The sequence below is a fragment of the Rhipicephalus microplus genome, chromosome 8 (assembly GCF_043290135.1).
Source record: "Rhipicephalus microplus isolate Deutch F79 chromosome 8, USDA_Rmic, whole genome shotgun sequence".
Lineage (NCBI taxonomy): Eukaryota > Metazoa > Arthropoda > Arachnida > Ixodida > Ixodidae > Rhipicephalus > Rhipicephalus microplus.
Window position 1 is genome coordinate 114,514,452 of NC_134707.1, and position 21,936 is coordinate 114,536,387.

At 45.2% G+C, this 21,936-nt stretch overlaps 1 protein-coding gene across 4 annotated transcripts in view; it reads right to left on the minus strand.

The window, feature by feature from the left end:
- Positions 1–1,340: 1,340 nt before the first annotated feature.
- LOC119185199 (longicornsin) overlaps positions 1,341–21,936 on the minus strand; it is a 312,194-nt gene continuing 291,598 nt past the window's right edge. For all 4 annotated transcript variants that reach the window (XM_075872494.1, XM_075872493.1, XM_075872492.1 and 1 more), the window contains 2 exons: positions 5,038–5,363; positions 1,341–1,475 (listed from right to left, as the gene is read on the minus strand). In XM_075872494.1, coding sequence (XP_075728609.1) covers positions 1,404–1,475; positions 5,038–5,363 — 398 coding nt within the window. In that variant the 3' untranslated portion in view covers positions 1,341–1,403. The remainder of the gene's footprint in view (positions 1,476–5,037; positions 5,364–21,936) is intronic.

The following is a 21,936-nucleotide window of genomic DNA, read 5'->3' on the forward strand; positions in this document are numbered from 1 at the left end:
CGATGGAGGCGGAAACGCTGTAGGCCTGTGTGCTCAAATTTGGGTTCACGTTACAGAACTCCATGTGGTCGAAATTTCCGGAGCCATCTAGTATACCGTCTTCTATAATCATATGGTGGTTTCGAGACTTTAAATCCCACATATAACTCAATCAATGTACCTTTCAAACTTGCTAAAACCATCTTTCTAATACATATAAAAATAGTCATTTTCACGCTTTAACGAAAAAGTTAAAGGAGAAAATTTGGGAAGTTCGTACCGATTCACTATGTTAAGTGGCAAAAACGATGGTGTACTGGTTGAAAAGAAATCCGGACAGCTGGTGACTCAGAACGGCGTGTTTCATTATTATGATTGGAAAGTGTATACAGTGGCACATAAAACATAGAAAAAAAGAAGAGGAGAATCTGTTCAAACTACAAATGGTTATTTTTCTCCTATAATCCCAGTGTACCATCAATGTATACTGATTCCCCATCAGATAGCGTAATGAGAGCCATGCTGATGTATATCTTGTTTTTTTTGTGTGCAATCTGTGGTGCCTCAACAACTGTGTTTGTATTTACACGTTGCAGTGACAAAAGTGCTGCTCCGAATTGCTCAGAAAAAAAGAATGCTGCTACAAATTGTGGTTTTTCTTATTAACTGCGGCGAACCTGCTATTAAGTGGCAGTGAGAAAATGAAGGTGAGCAACTGTGTGACCAACATTCACGCCCTAAAGAAACTGAAAAGCATGTGTTTACTGTGATTCTTGCCTGTAAATATACTTTGCTGGTTCTCAGCTTATTAAGCAACAAGAACTAGCATATTGCGCTTTTAGATCATTAAGCTATCTTCAATTTTACATGCAGGCTGTTATATGTAAAGATGACCCAAAATGTATATTCAATATATAGCTCACACTACAGGCATTCGATAAGCAAGCTAATCATTTGCTACTGGTTATTTATCTAGATTTTAGGTTATGATATATCTTTCATAATAAGTAAAAATATTTATTGAACACATTGATGACGCTTTGAGTTCTAGGAGCTGTCTTGCATATTTTGCTATCTGCTCCTAAAACACCTCTAATCGCTCCCGACTAGCACTTTTCCTGCTACAAAAACACTCATGGCTGTTCCAATGTCGCACTTTTTCTGGTCTAAAAGCTGCTCCAAAGAGTGAAAAGTTTCTTCCATCACTGCACTCGCCTTGTGCACAAAATTATTGCCAACCTTTGCACAAATAAGCTCTGGCCAACCTTTGCAAACATGGCAGTGTACAGGTACACGTGAATTTCATTTCATTTCATTTCAATTTTATTTCGTTAAAGACCCCCGAGAGGGTATTACATAGGAGGTGGGTGACATACAATTAGTATTTTTGTCACGATAGTAAATGTGAAGTTACATTTGAAATATTATGCACGAAGCTTGATAGAGAGGTGATTGTGGCGATATTGTGGGAAAGGCCATTCCAGTCTTTTGCTCCTCTGGGAAAAAAAGAAGCAGAAAAAGTTTTAGTATGGGCACGCGCTCGAAAAACTTGAAGTGCATGGCCGTTACGACGAGATATGTGAACTGCAGGGATAATGTAAGGAGAGCGGTTAAGTGGAGAGTGAAAAAACTTGTGAAATAATGAGAGGGTTGCGATGCGTCGGCGACATAATAAAGGGGATAAGTTAGACGCGGCTTTGAGGGATGAAACACTGATGTCGTATCAGTACGAAGCATGAATTAATCTAGCTGCACGATTTTGAATGGATTCAAGGGAATTTGTAAGACCAACTTCAGGCGGGTTCCAAATGGGAGATGCGTATTCTAAATTAGATCTAACTAATTATGTATAAGCAAGTAGTTTTACATGACACGGAGCGCTGCGTAGGTGGCATTTTAGGAAGCCCAGGGTTCTGTTAGATGTTCATACGATTTTATTATTGCGAGAGTTCCATGACAAATTGTAGGATAGAGTGACTCCAAGGTATTTGTAAGTGGTTACTGGTTCGACAGGGACGTTAGCTATGCTATAGGAAAAGCGAAGAGGGTTTAGACGGCGAGTGAATGAGATTGTTTGCATTTAGTACGGTCTAAGGTTATTAACCAGTCATCACACTACTGTAGGATATGGTTGAGGTCTTCTTGTAATAACATTTGGTAAGAAGGGTCAGTGACAGTACGATAAATGACACAGTCGTCACCAAACATGCGGCAGTTTGAAGATACGCGCATCGGAAGGTCATTAATGTAAATTAGAAAAAAAAGAAGACCAAGGACAGAGCCCTGCTGTACACCCGATATTACCGGAAGAGGGACAGACAAACTATCATTTGTAAACAATAATTGCATGCGGTTAGTGAGGAATTTTTTTATCCAGTTAAGTACATATGGGTGCAAGTTTAACGAAGACAGTTTTAATATTAAGCGTTTGTGGGGTACTTTACCAAAGGTTTTCGCAAAATCAAGGAATATAGAATCGGTTTGTTTGTTAACGTCGAGGTTGGCATGAAGGCCATGAAAAAAAATGGCAAGCTGGGTCTCGCAAGAGTGACCCCTACGAAACCCATGTTGAGAGTGATGAAAGAAGTTATGGAAGTCGAGAAAGTTCATGACGTAAGAGTAAATGACGTGTTCCATGAGTTTGCAGGGTACGCTGGTCAAAAAATTGGTCGGTAGTTTAGTGGAGAGTTCCTGTCAACAGATTTGAAGTTAGGAACGACCTTTCCCACTTTCCAATCGTTTGGGATGATGCCCGTTGAAAGAGATTGAGAAAATAACAAAACAAGATACTCCGACGCAATGTGACGTATACTTTTTAATAGTTTGACAGTAATATGACCTAGTCCAGATGCTGATGATAGCTTCAACTTTTCAACGAGGGATGAGATACCGTCAGCAGTAAATAGTGATTTCAAGCATGGCAAGAGTGATATGAGAAGAAAATACAGGTAAGAGTGTCTTTGGTTCGTTACTAAATACAGATGGGAAGGCGTTATTGAAGCATCAGCGCACTCTGTATCTGAAAGAACCTCTCTTGGTTCGTTAGTAAGAGTGGAGCCGATAAGTGCTTCAGGGTTAATTACCTGCCAGATTTTTCGGGGATCATTAGTTAACATATTGAGCAAATTTTTGTTAAATATATTTGAACTTAGCATCACAGATAGTCGTCAGATAGGTTTTTTTCAGCCTCATAGTACTTATCCCAGTTGTGGTAGCCTCCTTTTAGCTTGTCAGTCCGAAATGTACGCTTTTTCTTTGTCTGGTCGGTGCAAACACTTATTAAACCATGTCTTATGACTGTTAACACGAATAGTGGTTTTAGGGATGAAGTTGGCTATTAGGTAAGTCAGCTTTTGTTTGAAAACTAGCCAGTTATCCTCAATAGAGCAGTGATCAATTTCACGCTGAAATGTCGGAAGAAATACTGTAAGTTCTTTATTGATAGCATCGTAGTTACCCTTATTGTATAGGGTTATAACTTTCTTGTGCATGTGGCGAGTAACAGGGCTGATACTAAAGCCTGCATGTATAACTTTGTGGTCACTGATCTCAAGGAGATAGTGAATTGAAGACAGGCTATCAGGACTAGTCGTTAGTATTAGATCCAAAATATTAGAGGAATCGCGTGAGACACGCGTAGGCTCCGTTACTAACTGCTTTAGGTTGTAATCAAGAACAACACTAAGAAAATCATTAGTTTCTGCTTAGTTAGTGGTACAAGTGTCATGTTCCCAGTTTATACCAGGAAAATTGAAATCACCAAAAAGAACTATTTCAGCTTTAGGATACTTTAATGTAAGCTGGTTTAAAATGCTTTGAAGTGCGTGAGAAAAGTTAGGATTCTTATGTGGAGGCCGATAGCAAACACCTAATAATACAGATTGTGGCAGTGCCTGAACCAACACCCACAACATTTCTAAGTCTGAGTCGATGTTAATAACAGAACATGGTAACTGATTACTGATTGCAATGTGCGGTCTTTTCAATAAGCAGTGAAATCCGGTAGATCGGCGAGCACTTCGACGTTGGTGACGTCATTTGTTAGCCACGTTTCCGTTAGTATGAGAATACTGCTATCTGATGACTTGACAAGATGAGACGAGTGATCGCGTTTAGGCGTGAAACTTCGAGCGTTCGTAAAAATTACTGAGAAAGAAAGGTTAGCTTTTGGTTTAGGGTGACAATCAGTGGATTTAGTTTGACTTCGACATGATTGCTATTTACTTTCTTGCACTGTTTTTGAGGTTTTATTAAACGAGTAGCGTTTCTGGCCTATGTGTGGTGTTTTATAGCGCAAAAAAAATGGGCAGGACTTCTGCTTTGCGAACTTGACCACATGCATTCCAGCATTTTGAACACGACATGAGAAATCCTCTCCTATGCTGTATGTCGTCCCTTTCGGCTTACGTCCGCTTGAAAGGATCTCGTGTTTGGTCTTGTAGAAAGTGAACTTCGCGATTATTGGCCTGCATTTGTTGACTGAGTGGCGGCCCAAGCTATGCACGCGATCAATTTCTTTAGGGTTAATATCTATGCCTAAGTAGTGATGACAATGACGAGTGATTAGTTCCTCAGATTCAGCGTACGATTCCGAAGAATTAGCATCTGGTAGGCCGTAAAAATTAAATTGTTACGCCGCGATCTGTTCTCTGCGTCGTCCAAACGTGCCTCAGGGTCATCTGTTTGGCGAGCTAAATGAACGGTGCTACTTTTAATTAGTTCGAGTTCTGTCTTTAGGGGCAGAAGAGCTTGGTAATGTTTTTCCATATCAGTGATTCGATTTTGTTAGGTCGGAGAAGGCGTGTTTTGTTGATAGTAGCTGACTTTTCAGTCCCTGCACTTCCTCTAAGAGAGTCGACCGCGGAAAGCTTTTGCAGTTCAACGAGTATAGTAATATTAGGACCCAAATTAGACTCGATGTCTCCCGATACAAGTAGCAATAACAATCTCACGGCACTGACACATTCAACCACAGTCGTACAGCTGCAACGTGGGCTTGGCTGCTGCAGCAAGAAGTAATTACTGCTTCTTTGTGAAGAGTGATTGCGGAACACTAACCTGCATAGCGAAGAGCAGTGGATTAGTTGGTGACAAAACGAAGCAGCCACCAAGCCCACGAAGCGCTGCCGATGGGGCACACTTTTTATAGCCAGCGAAATGGATGACGTTGCTGGCGATGGGGCTGACTATCCACCAGTCAGGACCAGGTATTTTGATAGTGGTGACAGGCTGGCAGGTAGAGGCGAGATGACATCTGATTTTCCGGTTGTTTGGTCGATGGTCAGAACAATGTCGAAGCGTCGCAATCCACAATCCGGCGATGTGTGCACAGGGTTGGACACACCAGCAACAAGAAGCAGATGCGCGACGACGGCTGATAACACCTGCATAGCGAAGAGCAGTGGATTAGTTGGTGACGAAAGAAAGCAGCCAGCAAGCCCACCAAATATTTTTTGAATAATTTTTCTTCCGTAGAGTCGGTGAACTTCAGGGATAATATTGATGCACTGTCCCATCTGTTTCATGTGCACTGAAAAGAGGAGCAGTAGGTGTTTCGGCCATGGAGTGGGTGACACTGGCATTCCAAGAAGGGCCTGAGGACCGGGGCGATGATTGATCAAGGTTCCTGGGAATTTACTCCGACCTCTCGCGGTAGGCCAGGGTGGTACAACGGAGGTTCCTCCTCTGGAGGCTGGTTGGCCACATTTCCCGGGACAGCACGCCACCGCTTGGGAAAGGCGCAGAACACATACACCTGCTGAAGCGTTGGTTCGACCTGACCTTCTAGTCCTATTGCCTTGATGGCAAGCAAGTCACTGGTAACATCTTGAAATGAGCCTACTGGCTTTGACTCTTACATTGTCCAACAGGAGCCTCCTGGTTACTGGCCCTGTGCACGAGCCGACCCAGTTCGAACTTTGGGGCCCCTGTCAAGTAATGTGTGCATGTTCCAGCTGGTACAACTGCTTTTCAATCACAAAGGCTCAAGGCCTCCTTGGAGTGTACGTCACATGTTTGTATTTCCAAGCAGGCATTTCGTGCTCCTTTCAAGTTTTTGTGAAGAATGCTGTTTTGTTTTTATTGACCTGTCGTCACTGCATAATAAACATGGATACGCAAAGCTATGCACTGATGACTGAACCTACAAAGCTGACCTTATACATCTTAAAGTGCCCCTGAACCACTCTAAGTTTGAAGAAGTGTTTTCCTTTTTACCTCACTACCCTTCCTACTGGCACTACCTTCGTATTGCCACTGATTTCTTTATAAACACATGAACGTTGTGAGTGCCAAGTGTGGACGATAGCAGAATTTCGAGTTTTTTTGCTTTTTACTCCTAATCAGCTCTACTAAGTCGAAAATACACAAAATGAACTGAACTCAGTTGAAGAATGGTCAAGCGACTGCATGGTAGAAATGGGGTCAGAGACAACTTACTACCACCATCTCGTATATCCATCAAACGAAAGCTTATTTCATAATGATGCCACATGAACCGACGTCTGGCATCACGAATTCTGCCGGAAAGACTGGAAAAGCCAGAACAGAACAACACTCTTGCTCTTTGTATTTTGAGGTCGCTTGGGGTCAATTAAAGCAGGGAAAGGCTGACGCAACCATAAACTTGGATGCATCTAGCTGGTGCTCTACAGTGGTGTGTGTTATCTTCAGAGTTCTACACCATGAACCGTGAACTATCTAAAATGCTGATTGAACTTCAGGGAAAGATGGAAGCTTGGCGAGATGACAAATTTGTGAATGAGCGATGCGGCTTGAGAAGACGGTTCAACAAGTGTACTTTTACTCTTGCTGCAGCCTTGAAAAAGACAAGTCTGATTTCTGAAACGCTGGCTCCAGAAGTGTTCATGAATTGCTAATCTAAAGTACAGACTGTGTGTGAAACAGAATTTAGGAAGCGAATTTTCTTATTTTTTTTACATGCAGTTTCTAATTGCAATCCCGTCTCGTCTTAGCAAAGCGTTGGAAACATTCTCCGTTCCGTGCAAGCGTTGCATGGTCAGCGCAGCGTGATATGCGCTGCGGTCCTTAAAATTACTTATGTATGCCGTTTTTAGTAAAAGATGAACATGCAGAATATATTGTGTTGTTAAGGTGCCTCAGATAAGCGCAATGATTGCTTTTTAATTGAACATCGCACACGTATGAACGCTGATTCTTCAGCAACATTGGTGGGCGCTGCGGATGGGGTCGGCCGTTCGGGGTAGCCCCGCCGCGGTGGTCTAGTGGCTAAGGTACTCGGCTGCTGACCCGCAGGTCGCGGGATCGAATCCCGACTGTGGCGGCTGCATTTCCGATGGAGGCGGAATTGTTGTATGCCCGTGTGCTCAGATTTGGGTGCACATTAAAGAACCTCAGGTGGTCGAAATTTCCGGAGCCCTCCACTACGGTGTCTCTCATAATCATAGCATGGTTTTGGGACGTTAAACCCCACAAATCATTCAATCAGCTGTTCGGGGTATCGGCTGGTGCGGTTAAAAATGCCTGGTTTGCGGTAACGATGGGCAAACAGACAAATCTACAGACAGACAGACAGACAGACACAGACAGACCAAAGTTTTTGCGTTGAAGGTACCCAAGAAAGACTATCATCTTTAAAATGATCCATGTTTTTCGCTCCTGACAGTAAAAGTAAAGGGGAGATATTACCTAACAAGGCCTGTATAATTGAAAACTGAGAGGCGGAATCCATCATAAAAATTTTGAGATTAACACTTTGATTCGTGAGAGGGGCGCCATCTAGTATTATTCTTAAATTATATTTGCACTTCTAAATGCAACCCGACTTCACTTGAAACAACGAAGTCCTTGCCTTCAGTTATTATAAAATTTATTCTAGCTCATTGATTTTTTACCTTCAAGTATAGTTGCTTGCAGCTGTTTTTTTTTCATCACTGCTATTCAATACTTCATTCCCACCTCTATGACGTTTTGCTTAACGCTCATTGCGACTGTATACTTGCTGATGATACGCATTCGCCGCTTTTTTTAACTGTGAGAAACGCAGAAACTTTAGCTCTTCCCGTCAGCTGTACCTAAAGATCGCTAATACGAGTTTGAAACTAATTTTTGAACTGCCTAAATTGCTACCGACTTCCACGCCGCGACAAATATTTATGTATGCAGTGATGTGTGCTACGTATTGCCACCCAGAGCCCCGCCCTTGGTGTAACCGCTGCAGCATTTCGCCAGGACAGCATAATTATTCAGGCGGACTTCAACCAGCTCTCATCGGTGCTCGGCCCGTTCCGGAGATCATCGCTATCCTGGCAATTGACGAATGTAGCTGTTGCTGTTGCAAGAAGAAGCCTATATTCACAGAGTGGGTCCTGGGTATCGTAAAGTCTTTCAATGTCAGGAACGACTCCTACCTAATCACTCAGAGCGACACTCGTCAGAAAACCTTCGTCCACCACAGCGCTATGGCACGCGATTGAAGCGCAGCTTAAGGAAAAGCTTCAGGATGGCGTGATACAGCCTTAAAGCAGCCCTCGGTCATCACAAGTCGTTGTTGTGAAAAATAAAGATGGCACGCTTCGCTTTTGTGTAGACTACAGGAAGTTGAACAATGTCACAAAGAACGACTTGTACCATTGCCCAGAGTCGATGATTCACTGGACAGGCTGCAGCGCGGTGTATTTTTCTTCCGTCGACTTGAAGAGTGGTTATTGGCAAAGAGAGGTCGATGAACGTGACAGCGCGGCGTATTTTTCGTCCGTCGACTTGAACAGTGGTTATTGGCAAATAGAGGTCGATGAACGTGTCCTGGAAAAGATCGCTTTTGCAAATTCGGATGGCCTTTGTGAATTCAAACTGCTCCCTTTCGGCCTCTGTTCCGCTCCAGCTACATTCCAGCGAATAATGGACAACGTCCTGGCAGACCTCAAGTGGAAAAGCTGTCTCGTCTACCTCGATGATGTTGTGTTTTCAGAAACGTTTGACGAGCAATTTAGTCGCCGTCGAAATGTGCTAGAAGCCATTATATCGGCCGATTTCACACTGAAGCCTGAGAAAAGTCATTTCGGCTATGGAGAATTGAAGTTTCTTGGTAACATCATGAGCGCCGTTGGTGTTCAGCCTTATCCTGACCAAACTGCTGCTGTCGGCGCTTTTCCAGCTCCAACTGGCAAGCACGTGATTACACACCATTTGTATGGGCTGACGAACAGCACACTGCCTTTGCGGAACTACAGCACCGGCTGTCTTCCCCTCCGGTGCTCGGCCACTTCGATGAAGATGCTGGCACAGAAGTACGCACTGATGCCAGCAATATTGGTCTTGGAGATATTTTGGTACAAAGAAAAGGCGGCATTGAACGCCTGCACAAGTCGCACACTGTCTCGCGCAGAATCTAACTATTCCACATCAGATAAAGAATGTCTCGCGGTCATTTGGGTACTTAACGAGTTTAGGCCATATTTCTATGGAAGACCATTTAGAGGTGACTGATCATCATGCTTTGTGCTGGTTGACCAATCTACCAGACCCTTCGGAACAATTAGCATGATGGAGTCTGCGCCTACAGGAATTCGATGTCACCATCATGTACAAGTCAGTCAAAAAGCACGTAGATGCCGACACGCTATCACGAGCACCTTTTTAATCTACCAGTACAAGCGCAGAAGAGGACAATGCCTTCGTGGCAACTATCAGTGGGCACAATCTGACGTCCCATCAACGAAATGACGCCGTTTTAAGACTGATTATAGATCACTTAGAAGGTGGCACCGCGCCCATTCTTAGTCCGGTGTCGTGAACATTGCTACCATTTGGCCTACATAATGGCGTCTTACACAAAAGAAACCCCGGTTCTGGTGACAGATCTCATTTTTTCGTCATGCCTGAAGCCCTCCGCGATGACGTCTTATTAGCTTGCCACGACAAGCCCACATCCGGCCATCTGGGCTACTCGAGAACTATGGATCGTGTGCGACAACTCTACTACTGGCCTAAAATGTCTGCCTGTGTCAAACGCTACGTGAAGGTATGCCGTGAATGCAAGCGTCGCATGACACCACCCTTAAAGCCTGCAGGCCATCTACAACTGATCGATTCACCACCTACACCGTTTGATCAGGTCGAAATGAACCTCCTATGCCCGTTTCCTTTGTCTTCTTCTGGAAACAAATATATTATTGTCGCAACCGATTATTTGACGTGTAACGCTGAGTCTAAGGCATTGCCACGAGGGACCGCATCTGAAGTTACTAGTTTTTTTATGCATCAAATTGTGCTACGGCATGGCGCCCCGTCATATGTCATCGCTGATCGAGGGACATCATTCACAGCGAAGCTTTTGAATGACATCTTGAGTTTGAGTTACACAACCCACCGAAAGACCACTCCATGTCACCCTCAGGGTAATGGCTTAACAGACAGGCTAAATAAAACGCTAGCCGACATGATCTCTATGTACGTGAATGTTAAGCACAAAACGTGGGACGACATCCTGCCGCACGTAACATTCGCGTACAACACTGAAACGCAGGAAACTACACGCTTCACGCCATTTCGGCTTGTTTATGGTTGAGATGTCAGAACTGTGCTAGACGCCATAATTCCATGTGAGGACATCGACAAGCTCAACCAATTAGTCCCCGACATCAATGAGTACATTCAGCGCGCTGAGGAAGCACGTCAGCTGGCCGGTGTGCACATCAGAACTCAACAGGGTGCAGATGCATGGTGGTACAACATCCACCATCGAGAAGTTAATTATAAACCTGGTGACGAAATTTGTGTTTGGACACCCATTAGGTGGCGAGGTCTCAGTGAGAAACTCTTGGGGAAGTACTTTGGACCTCACAAAGTACTCAGACGCGTGAGTGACGTTAACTCTGAAGAGGTTCCAGACGGAGGCTCAGCATCATCCCAGCGCAGGTTACCACGCCCCGGGACTGTACACGTCGTCTGCCTAAAACCTTACTTTACGCGGTGATGCGAATTTTCTTCGTAGGCCAGTGAACTCTTCATGTGAACAGTGAATGCGGTTTATTTGCAGTTGCCAGGCCCATGACGCATTTTCTCTCGTGCGCTACTTCGTTATTTGATTGTTTATATTGCCCCCTTCGACCCACCGCTGTGCCCACTTTTTGTTTGAGCATCGGGTAGATGCTTCCTTGCGAGGTTAATGCCACCTGGTGTTCTGTTCCGCTGAACAGGGAGCCAGTTCTGTGCCAGTGAACGAGGAAGACGAAGACGAGCAACCCGTGCCAGCGGAGACGTCTTTCTTCGTGTCACAGATTTTGACAGTCGTGTCTCCTTGTACGTTTCTTCAAGCTATTAGCCCGTGACAATATTTTACACTGGGCAATTTAAGGCGCCGGATAAGCCGTTGGGCAATACGGAAATTGCGTAGGGTAAAGTAGGGTAGTACTGACCATGATGTAATGTAGTTTTTCAGAAATTGGCTGGTAACACTAGTGTCACAAGGCTGGGTGGGACAGATCTTCAATGTAAAATATACCTTCTTAAAAAGGCAACTCACCAGGTTCCATAACAAATTTTATTTAGACCGTGGAAGTTGTGTGTCCAATGAGGAGCATTTTGACACAAAATGTTTTGCGATTGGTTCGTTACGATCTGAGAAAACCAATTTTTTTTATGCAGCGCGAAACGAGGATGAGAGGATGTGAGCTCGAAAGCATTGGCGCTCATTAGCGCAGCCTTCTCAAGCCAAATTTTTTCCTTACCCTCTCCGGCATTCGACCAAGAGGTCACGTGCACATTACGTGTTTGAAGAATCCTAACCCCAAAGCACGCGAGTGGCGTTTTTTTACCAGTGTTATAGTATGTATGGTCTATTGCCAGTTTCTGTAAGGTGGTTTCAAAACGCTGGCTTACAGGTGGTAGAATAGATGAGCACAATGAGTGCGCCGATATGGAGGCTAGAAGGGGAGGTGGGAGCATCGCGCGCTGCGGAGGTTGGCGGAGAGGGCGTCAGTTGTTCATGCCGACGAGCGGTGGCACGCGTGTCGTTTTTCAGATGCCCCTTTGGGCCGAAGCGGAGCACGTGCGTTTCCGCGGCTTGCGTTCGTACTGTCCGCACGATGCTCAAAGTTTTGAAGCCTCTTCACACCGCATACCGTGATGGCTCAACCAGTGAAGTGCCAGACTTGCTGCTTCGCGCCCGGATGCTCTACCGGGTACGTTTCAGCTCGAAAGGCAGCTGTAAAAAGGTCTGTTTTTATCGTACCGAATGATGAGGACCGGCTGAAAGCATGGCAGCGGTACGTTTCACGTGGTGACAAACTGCTCGACCGAACTGCAGTCCTGTGCGAGTTACACTTCGAGCAACGGTTTATTGTAAGAGATTACACCCACATCGTGAATGGTGAAGTTGGGAAGATTCCTCGCGGCCGCCCATGCCTTACCGACGATGCAATACCGTCGATCTTCCCAAACACGCCGAGTTATCTCTCAAAAATGCTTCCTCAGAAGCGCAGCTCCCGCACATCGAGAGGAGAAGTGCTTGGCAAAAAAAGAAAGTGAACGATGAAAACGAACTTTTTTCGATGGAGCACGATTCCTCCTTAGATGTGACAATGAACGGTGAACGTTATCCCGGCGCGTCGTGTACAGTGGAAAAACTGGAGCATATGAAAGGTGAGAAGCTTCCAAGCAAATACTGGTCGATGTGCCTACTTGCGGATGCCCCGAACGCTGTTGCGTTTACTGTTTGTGCTCAAGATGGTGATAGTGTGTGCTTCAAGAAACTGGTGTTGTGCTCTGCTGAGGATACTTGCTATCATTGTGTAGTGTTTGTGCAAGGGAAAGTTGTAAAAAAAGTGGACGTGTTTTATGTGAATGCTGTGGAAAGCCTCCTCCACTTCATCAACGAGATGGTTGTGTGCTCCGGTTTTGAGCAAGGTGCTATTCCACTGGAGCGGCTTAACAGTTCCAATCAATCAAAATACAGAACGCATGGAAACAAATTGTACAGCAAAAGTTGCTCAGGCATTTCTCAAGTTCAAAGGCCTTGTATACACTGCAGGTATCTAAGGAAACTGCTTTTGAACCAAGCTAGAGTGGTTACTGGTTACCGTGATCCGAAGAAACTAATTATGCGGGGAAGACAGTTGAGGCGAGAAAAGGCAAAAGTCAGTGAGCTAAAGCAAATGCTTGCGAAAATGAAGCAAAGTAATTCTGCCCTCTCTGAATGAAAGCTTCAGGAGAGTCTGTCTAAGCTGCCTGAGAAACAGAGGCAGGAGGTACAAACATGCTTTGAAGCAGCGAAAAGGAAAGGAACACAGGGGATGAAGTACAGCGATGAATGGCTTCTGGACTGCCTTATAATGCGCATGAAAAGCCCAAAGCTGTATGACCATATTCGAAAGCATAAAATAATGGTCTTGCCAAGCAAGAGTTGTTTGAACAAGTACGTGAAAAATTATAAGAGCAACTTTGGGTTCAATGATAATGTTTTTGCTGCCATCGAAGAAAAAACCTAAAGTATAGATGAGTTTCACAGGCACGGAGGTCTCTTAATTGACGAGCTGAAGCTCTCAGAGAGCCTCAAAGGGACAATCAGTGGAATCATCGAAGGTTTCGTTCACTTGGGCAAATACACTTCTCTAGATCAAAGCACACAAACTTGTGATCACAGTCAAGTAGTATTGTACCACCCATTTTCAGACAACTTTCAGCAAATCTTAGGGGTTTTCGGCTCCCATGGAAATGTCAAGGCAGATGTGTTTGCGAAAATTATTGTCGATGCAACACTAACTGCCGAGAAGTCTGGGCTTTTTGTGAATTTTGTGACCAAAGAAGGTGCATCCTGTAACAGGAGTATGTGGCGACAATTTGGCATCAAGGGTTCTTCAAAGTCAAATGTTTGCAAAGTGAAGCACCCTGCAGACCACAGCAGAAGTCTGCACTCCTCATCAGACTTTCCGCATCTTGTGAAGTGCGCCCGCAACAGCATTGTGTCGTCGGGTCTCCAGGTGCCCGAAGGAAGGGTCAGGGTAGATGTTGTGAAAGAGGCATGGAAATGTGACATTAGGGACATTGTGCGGCTTAAAGCGATGCCTCGTGTCACAAGAGTCGTCATCAATCCGAACGAATTTGAAAAAATGAAAATGAACTATGTCTTCACATTTTTCAGTGATGAGATGGTCAGGGGTTTATGCATATAAGGAAGAGATCGAGAGAGTATGAGGCGTTGGCTCTAGTGATGCAACAGTGTCATTCATCAGAAGAATGGCTAGGCTGATTGCAGCCATGACTTCCTGCTGCAGCCGCGGTGCCATGCGTCCCAACTCGCCAGTCCTGGCTGAAGTGGAGGAATTTATTGCATATCTAGATGCGTGGGAAGAAAACGTCGGAAAGCTGGGCTTCTTCAGCCAGGGTACTTCAGAAGGGCTTCGCATTACTCTGAAAAGCACCATGTCGATTTTCGAATATCTCACAATAGAGCTTGGTTACAAGTACTTGCTGACGTCAAGACTAAGCCAGGATCCTCTGGAAAATGTGTTCGGAATCTTGCGGCAAATGTCGGGAAGCAACGACCACCCGACGCCAACCCAGTTTCTGCTTTCGGCAAATTGTCTGTCGTTCTGCAGTTCGGCGAAGGCACCCCTGCTAACGGAAATGTGTCACCATCAGTGCTGAAAAGCCTCATACATGGCAGCCACAAAAACCGGAGAGAGTTCCAGACGAAGCTTGACGAGCTCATGGACATAGGGTGTCTCAATGAAGTACGTGAAATCCTTGAATCGTCTGGCATCCCAACAGATCACTGCGCAATGGTTTCGGTAAAAAGTGACTCCCGAATTATGCATTACGTTGCTGGATATGTCGCCCGAAGGATGCTGAGCCAAACCAAGTGCCCTGAATGTGCAAAAGCCCTTATCCGACCACGCGATTCAGATATGCCCGCAGATGCCTGCCTAATCAGAGAAGTACACCGGAGTGGGCTGCTCTACCCATCTGATGAACTGCAGGCTTTTATCCAAAACATGGAAGACTCATTCGCGCGCTGCTTAAGCTTCAGCAAGCTTAAAGCAAATAGCATAATGGACTTCATTTCTGCGTTGACAAGAAACCGGCTAACTCATCTTGGCTGCGAAAAACATTCCAGAGATGTTACTAACAGGCTCGTCAAGTTTTATACAGTGACAAGGCTGCACTTCATTGTAAAAGCGGAAAACAAGGCACGGGAGGGCTAGCGACGGCAGCGAATGCACTATTTGAAGCTTCGTCGCGTAACGTGAATATGTGTGGAGTTGCGCTTTCACGTGATTGTAATTTAGAGCTGCTTGCTGTATGAGATTGGCGATGTACAAAAATAAAGATGCAGGCTGTTAATTCTCTGATCGTTGCGCATGCATACAATTTTTTATTAAAATCTCCTTGATTGAATATACGTCACTCGGTATGTAGAAAATTCACCAGACACGAAACTCATTGAAAAAGTGAACAGCTGCAAAAACTACAATATAATAAAATCGTTAAAAGCTACGCATTGAAATGTAAAGGGAGGTACCGAACGTTGCGATTGTGAGCATGTGATCGTTTTACACCGACTTTTCAAATGGTATTCGAACTTATACGCACGGTCTTATTGTGGAGTACGCCGCCTTGCCTTTTGGGTGCTACCGCGTACGTTTGCATGCCATTAGAGGTAGTTCGTTGCCTTAATCTCGGTATACACTCCGTGCTTAATTTTTCGTTTAAAACACCGCATTGTTAGTGCACACAGCTTCATTCCAGTTATTACATGGAGGTCGCAAGCTGCAAAGTGCGCATACCTTCTCGTGCAGCGCCTGGCCTGTTTGGCCGTCAAGGACGCTCGCCCCCACCAACCGATCTGAAAAGCTACAGCAGCGCCGCCGCTGCTGCTATGATCTGTTGCTACACTCCGCAGCTGGTGATCCTCCAACCTCCCCCTCCTAGCCACCATAGCGCAGACGCCTGCTCGATGCACTGCTCGATGCGCTGGCCGCGGGGACACGAACGCCAAGAAAACGCCTCCACATTAGCCCCACATCTCGTTGCGATTCATGGAGAAAAAATAAAAAAGACGTAAAAAAGACGTGAATTCCCTTATTGCGTCTCAGTATTTGTCTAGAGTTTAATCTCTTCAAGCTACAAATTACATAAACTACGCACATCATGTTAAGTAATGTTTGTCATGTCACGGGCCACTGCTGGAAACGTCAGAGCACAGTCGTCAACGTAGAGAACCAATGCCGGGCGCGTTGCTCCCTCACTCTCTGGGCGAGAGCCGGCAAATAAAAGTGGGAGCAGCGTTTATTGTGAAATTTGACCGATTTATGCAGCGCGTAGCGTTGAAAGTTTTCGCAGACGTGATTTTGAAAGCTCCATCTACGCGTTGCACTTGTCAGCTCTAAATTGTCAAACCTGGTGAGTGTCCCTTTAAAGTAATTAATTATTTATGACTCTTGGATGCATACGTAGCGAAACATTATTTTAGTGAAGTTGCATGGAACATTTCGATAATGTTTTCAGGTGCTTATGATAACAAAAAATGCAGCAGTAACATTTACCGTAAGGTACTCAGAAGGTCATGACAAGGTCACCCAACAATCGAGTGTTTTCGGCGAAAATCGAAGGTAGGAGGTTGAAGATGCTCGTACACGTGCGAAAACTGTACTGTAAACGGTTATTTCAGACCAGAATAAGCCGTTCAAGTCATCGTATGTAAACTCCACCTACCGCCGGCGACCGCCGATCGCCATGGTGTGCGTGACGTCACAAGTCATTGGGAGCAGTGCCGTCGCCTGCTACCAAATAGTATCTTCCGCACGTGGTCTGACTGAGTGGCAAGTGTTGGTTGCCGCGTGGCCTACACGTGCCAATGTGCGGCAATCATTGCGGCGTCTCACCGGTATCATTTCCATCTCGATAGCCCTATCATAACCTCCCAATTCAGGCAGTGATTCATCCAGCAGGAGAAGTGGCGTCTACGTCGTATACGCTGCACATTGTGACTTCTACCTCGTCGCCACCGGCTTAAGCGACGAAGAAAGCGTCGAAGACTGGGCGAACTAAGATCCATTCCACGTGCTTCCCACACAGCCCCCAACGCACATGTCGGGACCCTTACCGCACGCAAGCCGGGGACAAATAATCCAAGTGGCGACGCTGTGGAGGTTGAAAAAGCGTCGCGCATAGGCTTATCTGTCCTCCGCTTGCGTGTGGTAGGGGTCCCGGCATGTGCGCTGCGGCTGTGCGGGAAGCGCATGGAACGGTCCTAAGATGCCAAGGGCCACGGCGGTGTGGCAGAGGTTGCAGACGCCATTCTGAAATAATAAGTAGCTTTATTTCAAGCGTGTCAGGTAGACAAGCGAGATTGGGATACAAGGAAACGCAGCATTCGCGAGCAAGTGTTATTTTGCGCAGTGGAATTTGAAAGCGTGTATAATTTTGTGTGGTTGCATACGTGCATGCACAACTTTTGATGCTGGCGCCTATTCACAACATTCAGGTATCTTCACATGAATTTTCAGAAGTGTTTTTATCGGAATTGACTCAAACTGTACTATGTCTGCCGATGACAGCTCCGGGGCTAGATTGAAATACAAATTACATCTTTGAGTAACTTTACGAATCGCCCAATGTTCTTTCAGATATTGTCAATTATTTATTGAAAAGCTCATAAAAACCACCAGAATTGGAACTAGCTAAAACTATACTGTTGCTGATGAAACAAGACTGTGGGTATACATATTAGACAAGCTAAGGCTGATTGCCTTGACATCTAATCTGCTGAAATTGATTGAAAGTGTTATTCATACTCGAATCAACAAATTTATTGATGAGAGGCTATTGCTAAGCCTCTAGTACATCAGGTTCAGGGCCGGGTGGCCCATATGGAATGTTCGAGTTGATTTAGAAAGTCGTATACAGTTAGCACAACAGCCCAACAAATATCCGGCTCTAGTTACTTTGCACACCACTAAACATACACTCTAAAAAATATCGAGTGAAAAGGGTGTCTTTTTGTCCCACAACAATAATCGTCAACAGGCTTGCGTGCTCTTCCTTTCTTGAAAACTCAGCGCTGGCCACATTCCTATTGAGAATGCAACATAACGCTCATAATGGGCATGTCGATCGTGACCGGAATGTACCGGGTGCGGGGCGATAGCGCAAGAATGAAACGCAATATAGATGACGATGATTGTTGTGGTACAAAAAGACACCCTTTTTACTCACTCTTTTTTTAGAGTGTATGATGCTGTATAGCAAAGTATTCTTTTATATATATATATATATATATATATATATAGATTGTCACGAACAAAGCAAGACCTGCAGCCAGGAGTTCACTTGAACCAGAGCAACGAAAATGTTCTCTTCTTCTTCGCCCCCCAAAACGCGTATGAGCCACAGTGACTCGTTCAACAATGGTGGTATACCCCCTCTCCCAAGAAGTATCGTCTCGATGCTGTACATGAAGGCAAAAAAAAGAAAAGGAAATGAGATGAAAATTAGCATGCGAGCAAGATGAATGGCGTAAGGCGGAATAACGTAGTTGATTGTGGGGACAAAAGTTAGAGAAATAAGAAAAATAGAAAAAATGTAAGGAAAAGACGAAACAAAAAGAAAGACGCGAAGTTACTAATAAAGTCAGTCACTCCCTGGCGATTCACAGCGCGAAAAGTATGGTTTGAGACGTGAAACGTGAATGACTTCAGTTTGCGGGGTGAAACGGGAACGTCTCGAATTGCCTTGTGGGAGAACCTCGTAAGTGACGTCGCTGATACGTCGCACAACCTTGTAAGGGCCGAAGTAGCGGCGAAGAAGCTTTTCGGAACGTCCACGCTGTCGGATAGGGGTCCACACCCAGACTTCATCACCTGGCTTAAAAATAACTTCCCGGTGGCGAAGATTGTAGCGGCGCGCGTCTGCGGTTTGGTGACGTTGAATGCGGTGATGAGCAAGTTGACGGGCCTCTTCTGCGCACTGCGCGAATTTGGCGGCATCCGTGTGGTATATTCCTAAGTTGTCGGGCAGGAGCATGGCGTCGAGCATTGTCGTGACGTCACGACCGTGGACTAAGCGAAAAGGCGTGAAACCGGTACTTTCTTGAACAGCAGTGTTATACGCAAAAGTTACGTAGGAAAGTATGGTGTCCCAGTTCTTGTGATCGATGTCCACATACATTGACAGCATGTCTGCAATTGTCTTATTGAGTCGTTCAGTCAGCCCATTTGTTTGCGGGTGGTAAGCCGTTGTTTTACGATGTTCCGTGCCACTTAATCGCAAGACTTTCTGCAGCATCTCTGCGGTGAAAGCTGTCCCACGATCAGTTATGACGACAGCTGGAGCACCGTGACGTAAGACGATGCTGTTAACAAAAAATTGGGCGACATCTGCTGCGGTGGCTTTTGGAAGTGCCTTGGTTTCACAGTAGCGTGTTAAGTAGTCTGTAGCGACGACAATCAACCGGTTTCCAGACGAAGACGTGGGGAATGACCCCAGCAAGTCCATGCCAATCTGATGAAAGGGCGCCTTTGGTGGGCCAATTGGGTGCAGTAGTCCCGCTGGTCGTACAGGTGGAATCTTACGTCGCTGACAGTCGCGACATGTGCGAACGTAGTGCTTCACAGTCTTCGCGAGACGTGGCCAGTAGTAGGAGCGTTGAATCCGTTGCAGCGTGCGCGTATAGCCGAGGTGTCCGGATGATGGCTCATCGTGACACGCACGTAAAATGTCACCACGAAGCGTAGTTGGCACAACAAGCAGATACATAGCTTGTGTAGGATGAAAGTTCTTTTTATAAAGCACTCTATCACGGAAACAACAGGAACATAGTGAGCGCGCAAAGCTTCGAGGAAGGTGGGAATTGCGTCCTTTCAGGTAGTCAATGAGCGGGATGAGCTCCGAGTCGTGACGCTGTTGCTCCGCTAAGCTGGTCGTGATACGGCAGAAAGAAAAGTGTCGTCGTCTTCAAGGTCAGTGTTGGCATTTTCGACCGGTGCACGTGAGAGACAGTCGGCGTCGGTGTGTTTCCGCCCAGATTTGTGGACGATGGTGACATCAAAATCTTGTAGCCGAAGGCTCCATTGTGCTAGACGACCTGAGGGATCTTTGAGATTCGCGAGCCAACAAAGGGAATGGTGGTCGCTAACTACCCTGAATGGGCGGCCATACAAGTATGGGCGGAACTTTGTTATGGCCCAGACAACAGCGAGGCATTCCTTTTCGGTGGCAGAATAGTTTTTCTCCGCTGGGGATAACGTTCTGCTCGCATAAGCGATCACGCGCTCTACGCCATTTTGCCACTGAACTAATACCGCTCCTAGTCCAACGTTGCTGGCGTCAGTGTGTAATTCCGTGTCAGCGCTTTCGTCAAAATGACATAGTACAGGCGGAGCCTGGAGGAGGTTTCGGAGGATGTCAAACGCATGGCACTGATCGGGACCCCAAACGAACGAGACACCGTCTTTTGTAAGCTTGTTGAGGGGTTCAGCAATCTTCGAGAAGTTTTTGACAAAGCGCCTGTAATACGCACAGAGCCCCAGAAATCGGCGTAGGTCGCGCTTATTTGTGGGCACGGGAAAGGTGGCAACGGCGCGGATTTTCTCGGGATCTGGGCGGATGCCAGCATGGCTCACAACGTGACCAAGGAACTTCAGTTCTTCATGTCCAAAATGACATTTGTCGGGTTTGAGAGACAACCCCGCTGTTCTAATTGCCTGAAGAACTGCATAAAGGCGTTGGACGTGTTGTTCAAACGTGTCTGCAAAGACCACGACGTCATCAAGGTAAACAAGGCATGATTGCCATTTGAGCCCCGTGAGAACCGTATCCATCATTCTTTGAAAAATAGCTGGCGCGGAGCATAGACCGAAAGGCAACACTTTAAACTCGTACAGACCGTCGGGAGTAATAAACGCCGTCTTTTCGCGGTCGCGCTCGTCCACTGCGATTTATTTATTTATTTTATTTATGACATACTGCAGGCCCAGGTAAGGGCCCAAGCAGGAGGGGCATGGGAAGTACAAATTATAATAACCAGAGGGAAACAACATTGTAAGTACGGAACGGGAAAAAAAACAATACAAAAGTTGGCATAAAAACTAAGCATATGCAAAGCAAATACAAGGCAAGAACAAAAAGGCATACACAAGGCATACACAAAGCATAAAAAACTTAACATCTTAACTGAGCAATAGCGTCAATATTGGACAGCTGTTCACAAGGCAAGTTGTTCCAGTCTGATATTGTACGCGGAAAAAACGAATACTTAAATACGTTAGTTTTAGTGCTATAAGGCGTTAGGGATTCAGCGTGGTGATGCCTTGTCCGGCGTGCTTCGAGCGGAGTTATGAAAGGCTGCGGGTTAAGGGATAAACGGTTATTTTTCAGCAAGAACATAAATTTTAGTCTGAGAATTTTACGCCGTAGTTGTAATGTTGGAATGCTATTAGTTAGCATTAGGGTTGATGGGGAATCAGTTGAACGGTATTTGGAGAAAATGAACCTTATTGCTTTACGTTGTATCATTTCTAATGCGTCAGTGTTACGTTTGGTGTAAGGGTCCCACACAGTACATGCATATTCTAATTTGGGACGGATTAACGAGTAATAAGCTGTTAGACGAGTGTTGTGGGGAGCCTGTTTCAATTTATGCCTCAAAAAGCAGAGCTTACGGAAAGACGACTTGCAGATGTTAGAGATATGCGTATTCCAGGATAAATTGTTAGTAATAGTAACACCTAAGTACTTATATTGATTAACTTCAATTAGGGCTTTGGAAGCGATATTATATGGAAAGGATAACTTTTTAACCTTTTTGGTGATTTTCATATAGACAGACTTTTCTACATTTATTTCCATATTTCATTTTTCACACCAAGATACGATATTTTGAAGGTTAGAATTAAGTGCAGTTTGGTCGTCACTGCAAGTTATTTCATTGAACACCACACAATCATCGGCGAATAATCTGATTTGAACGGGCTCTGT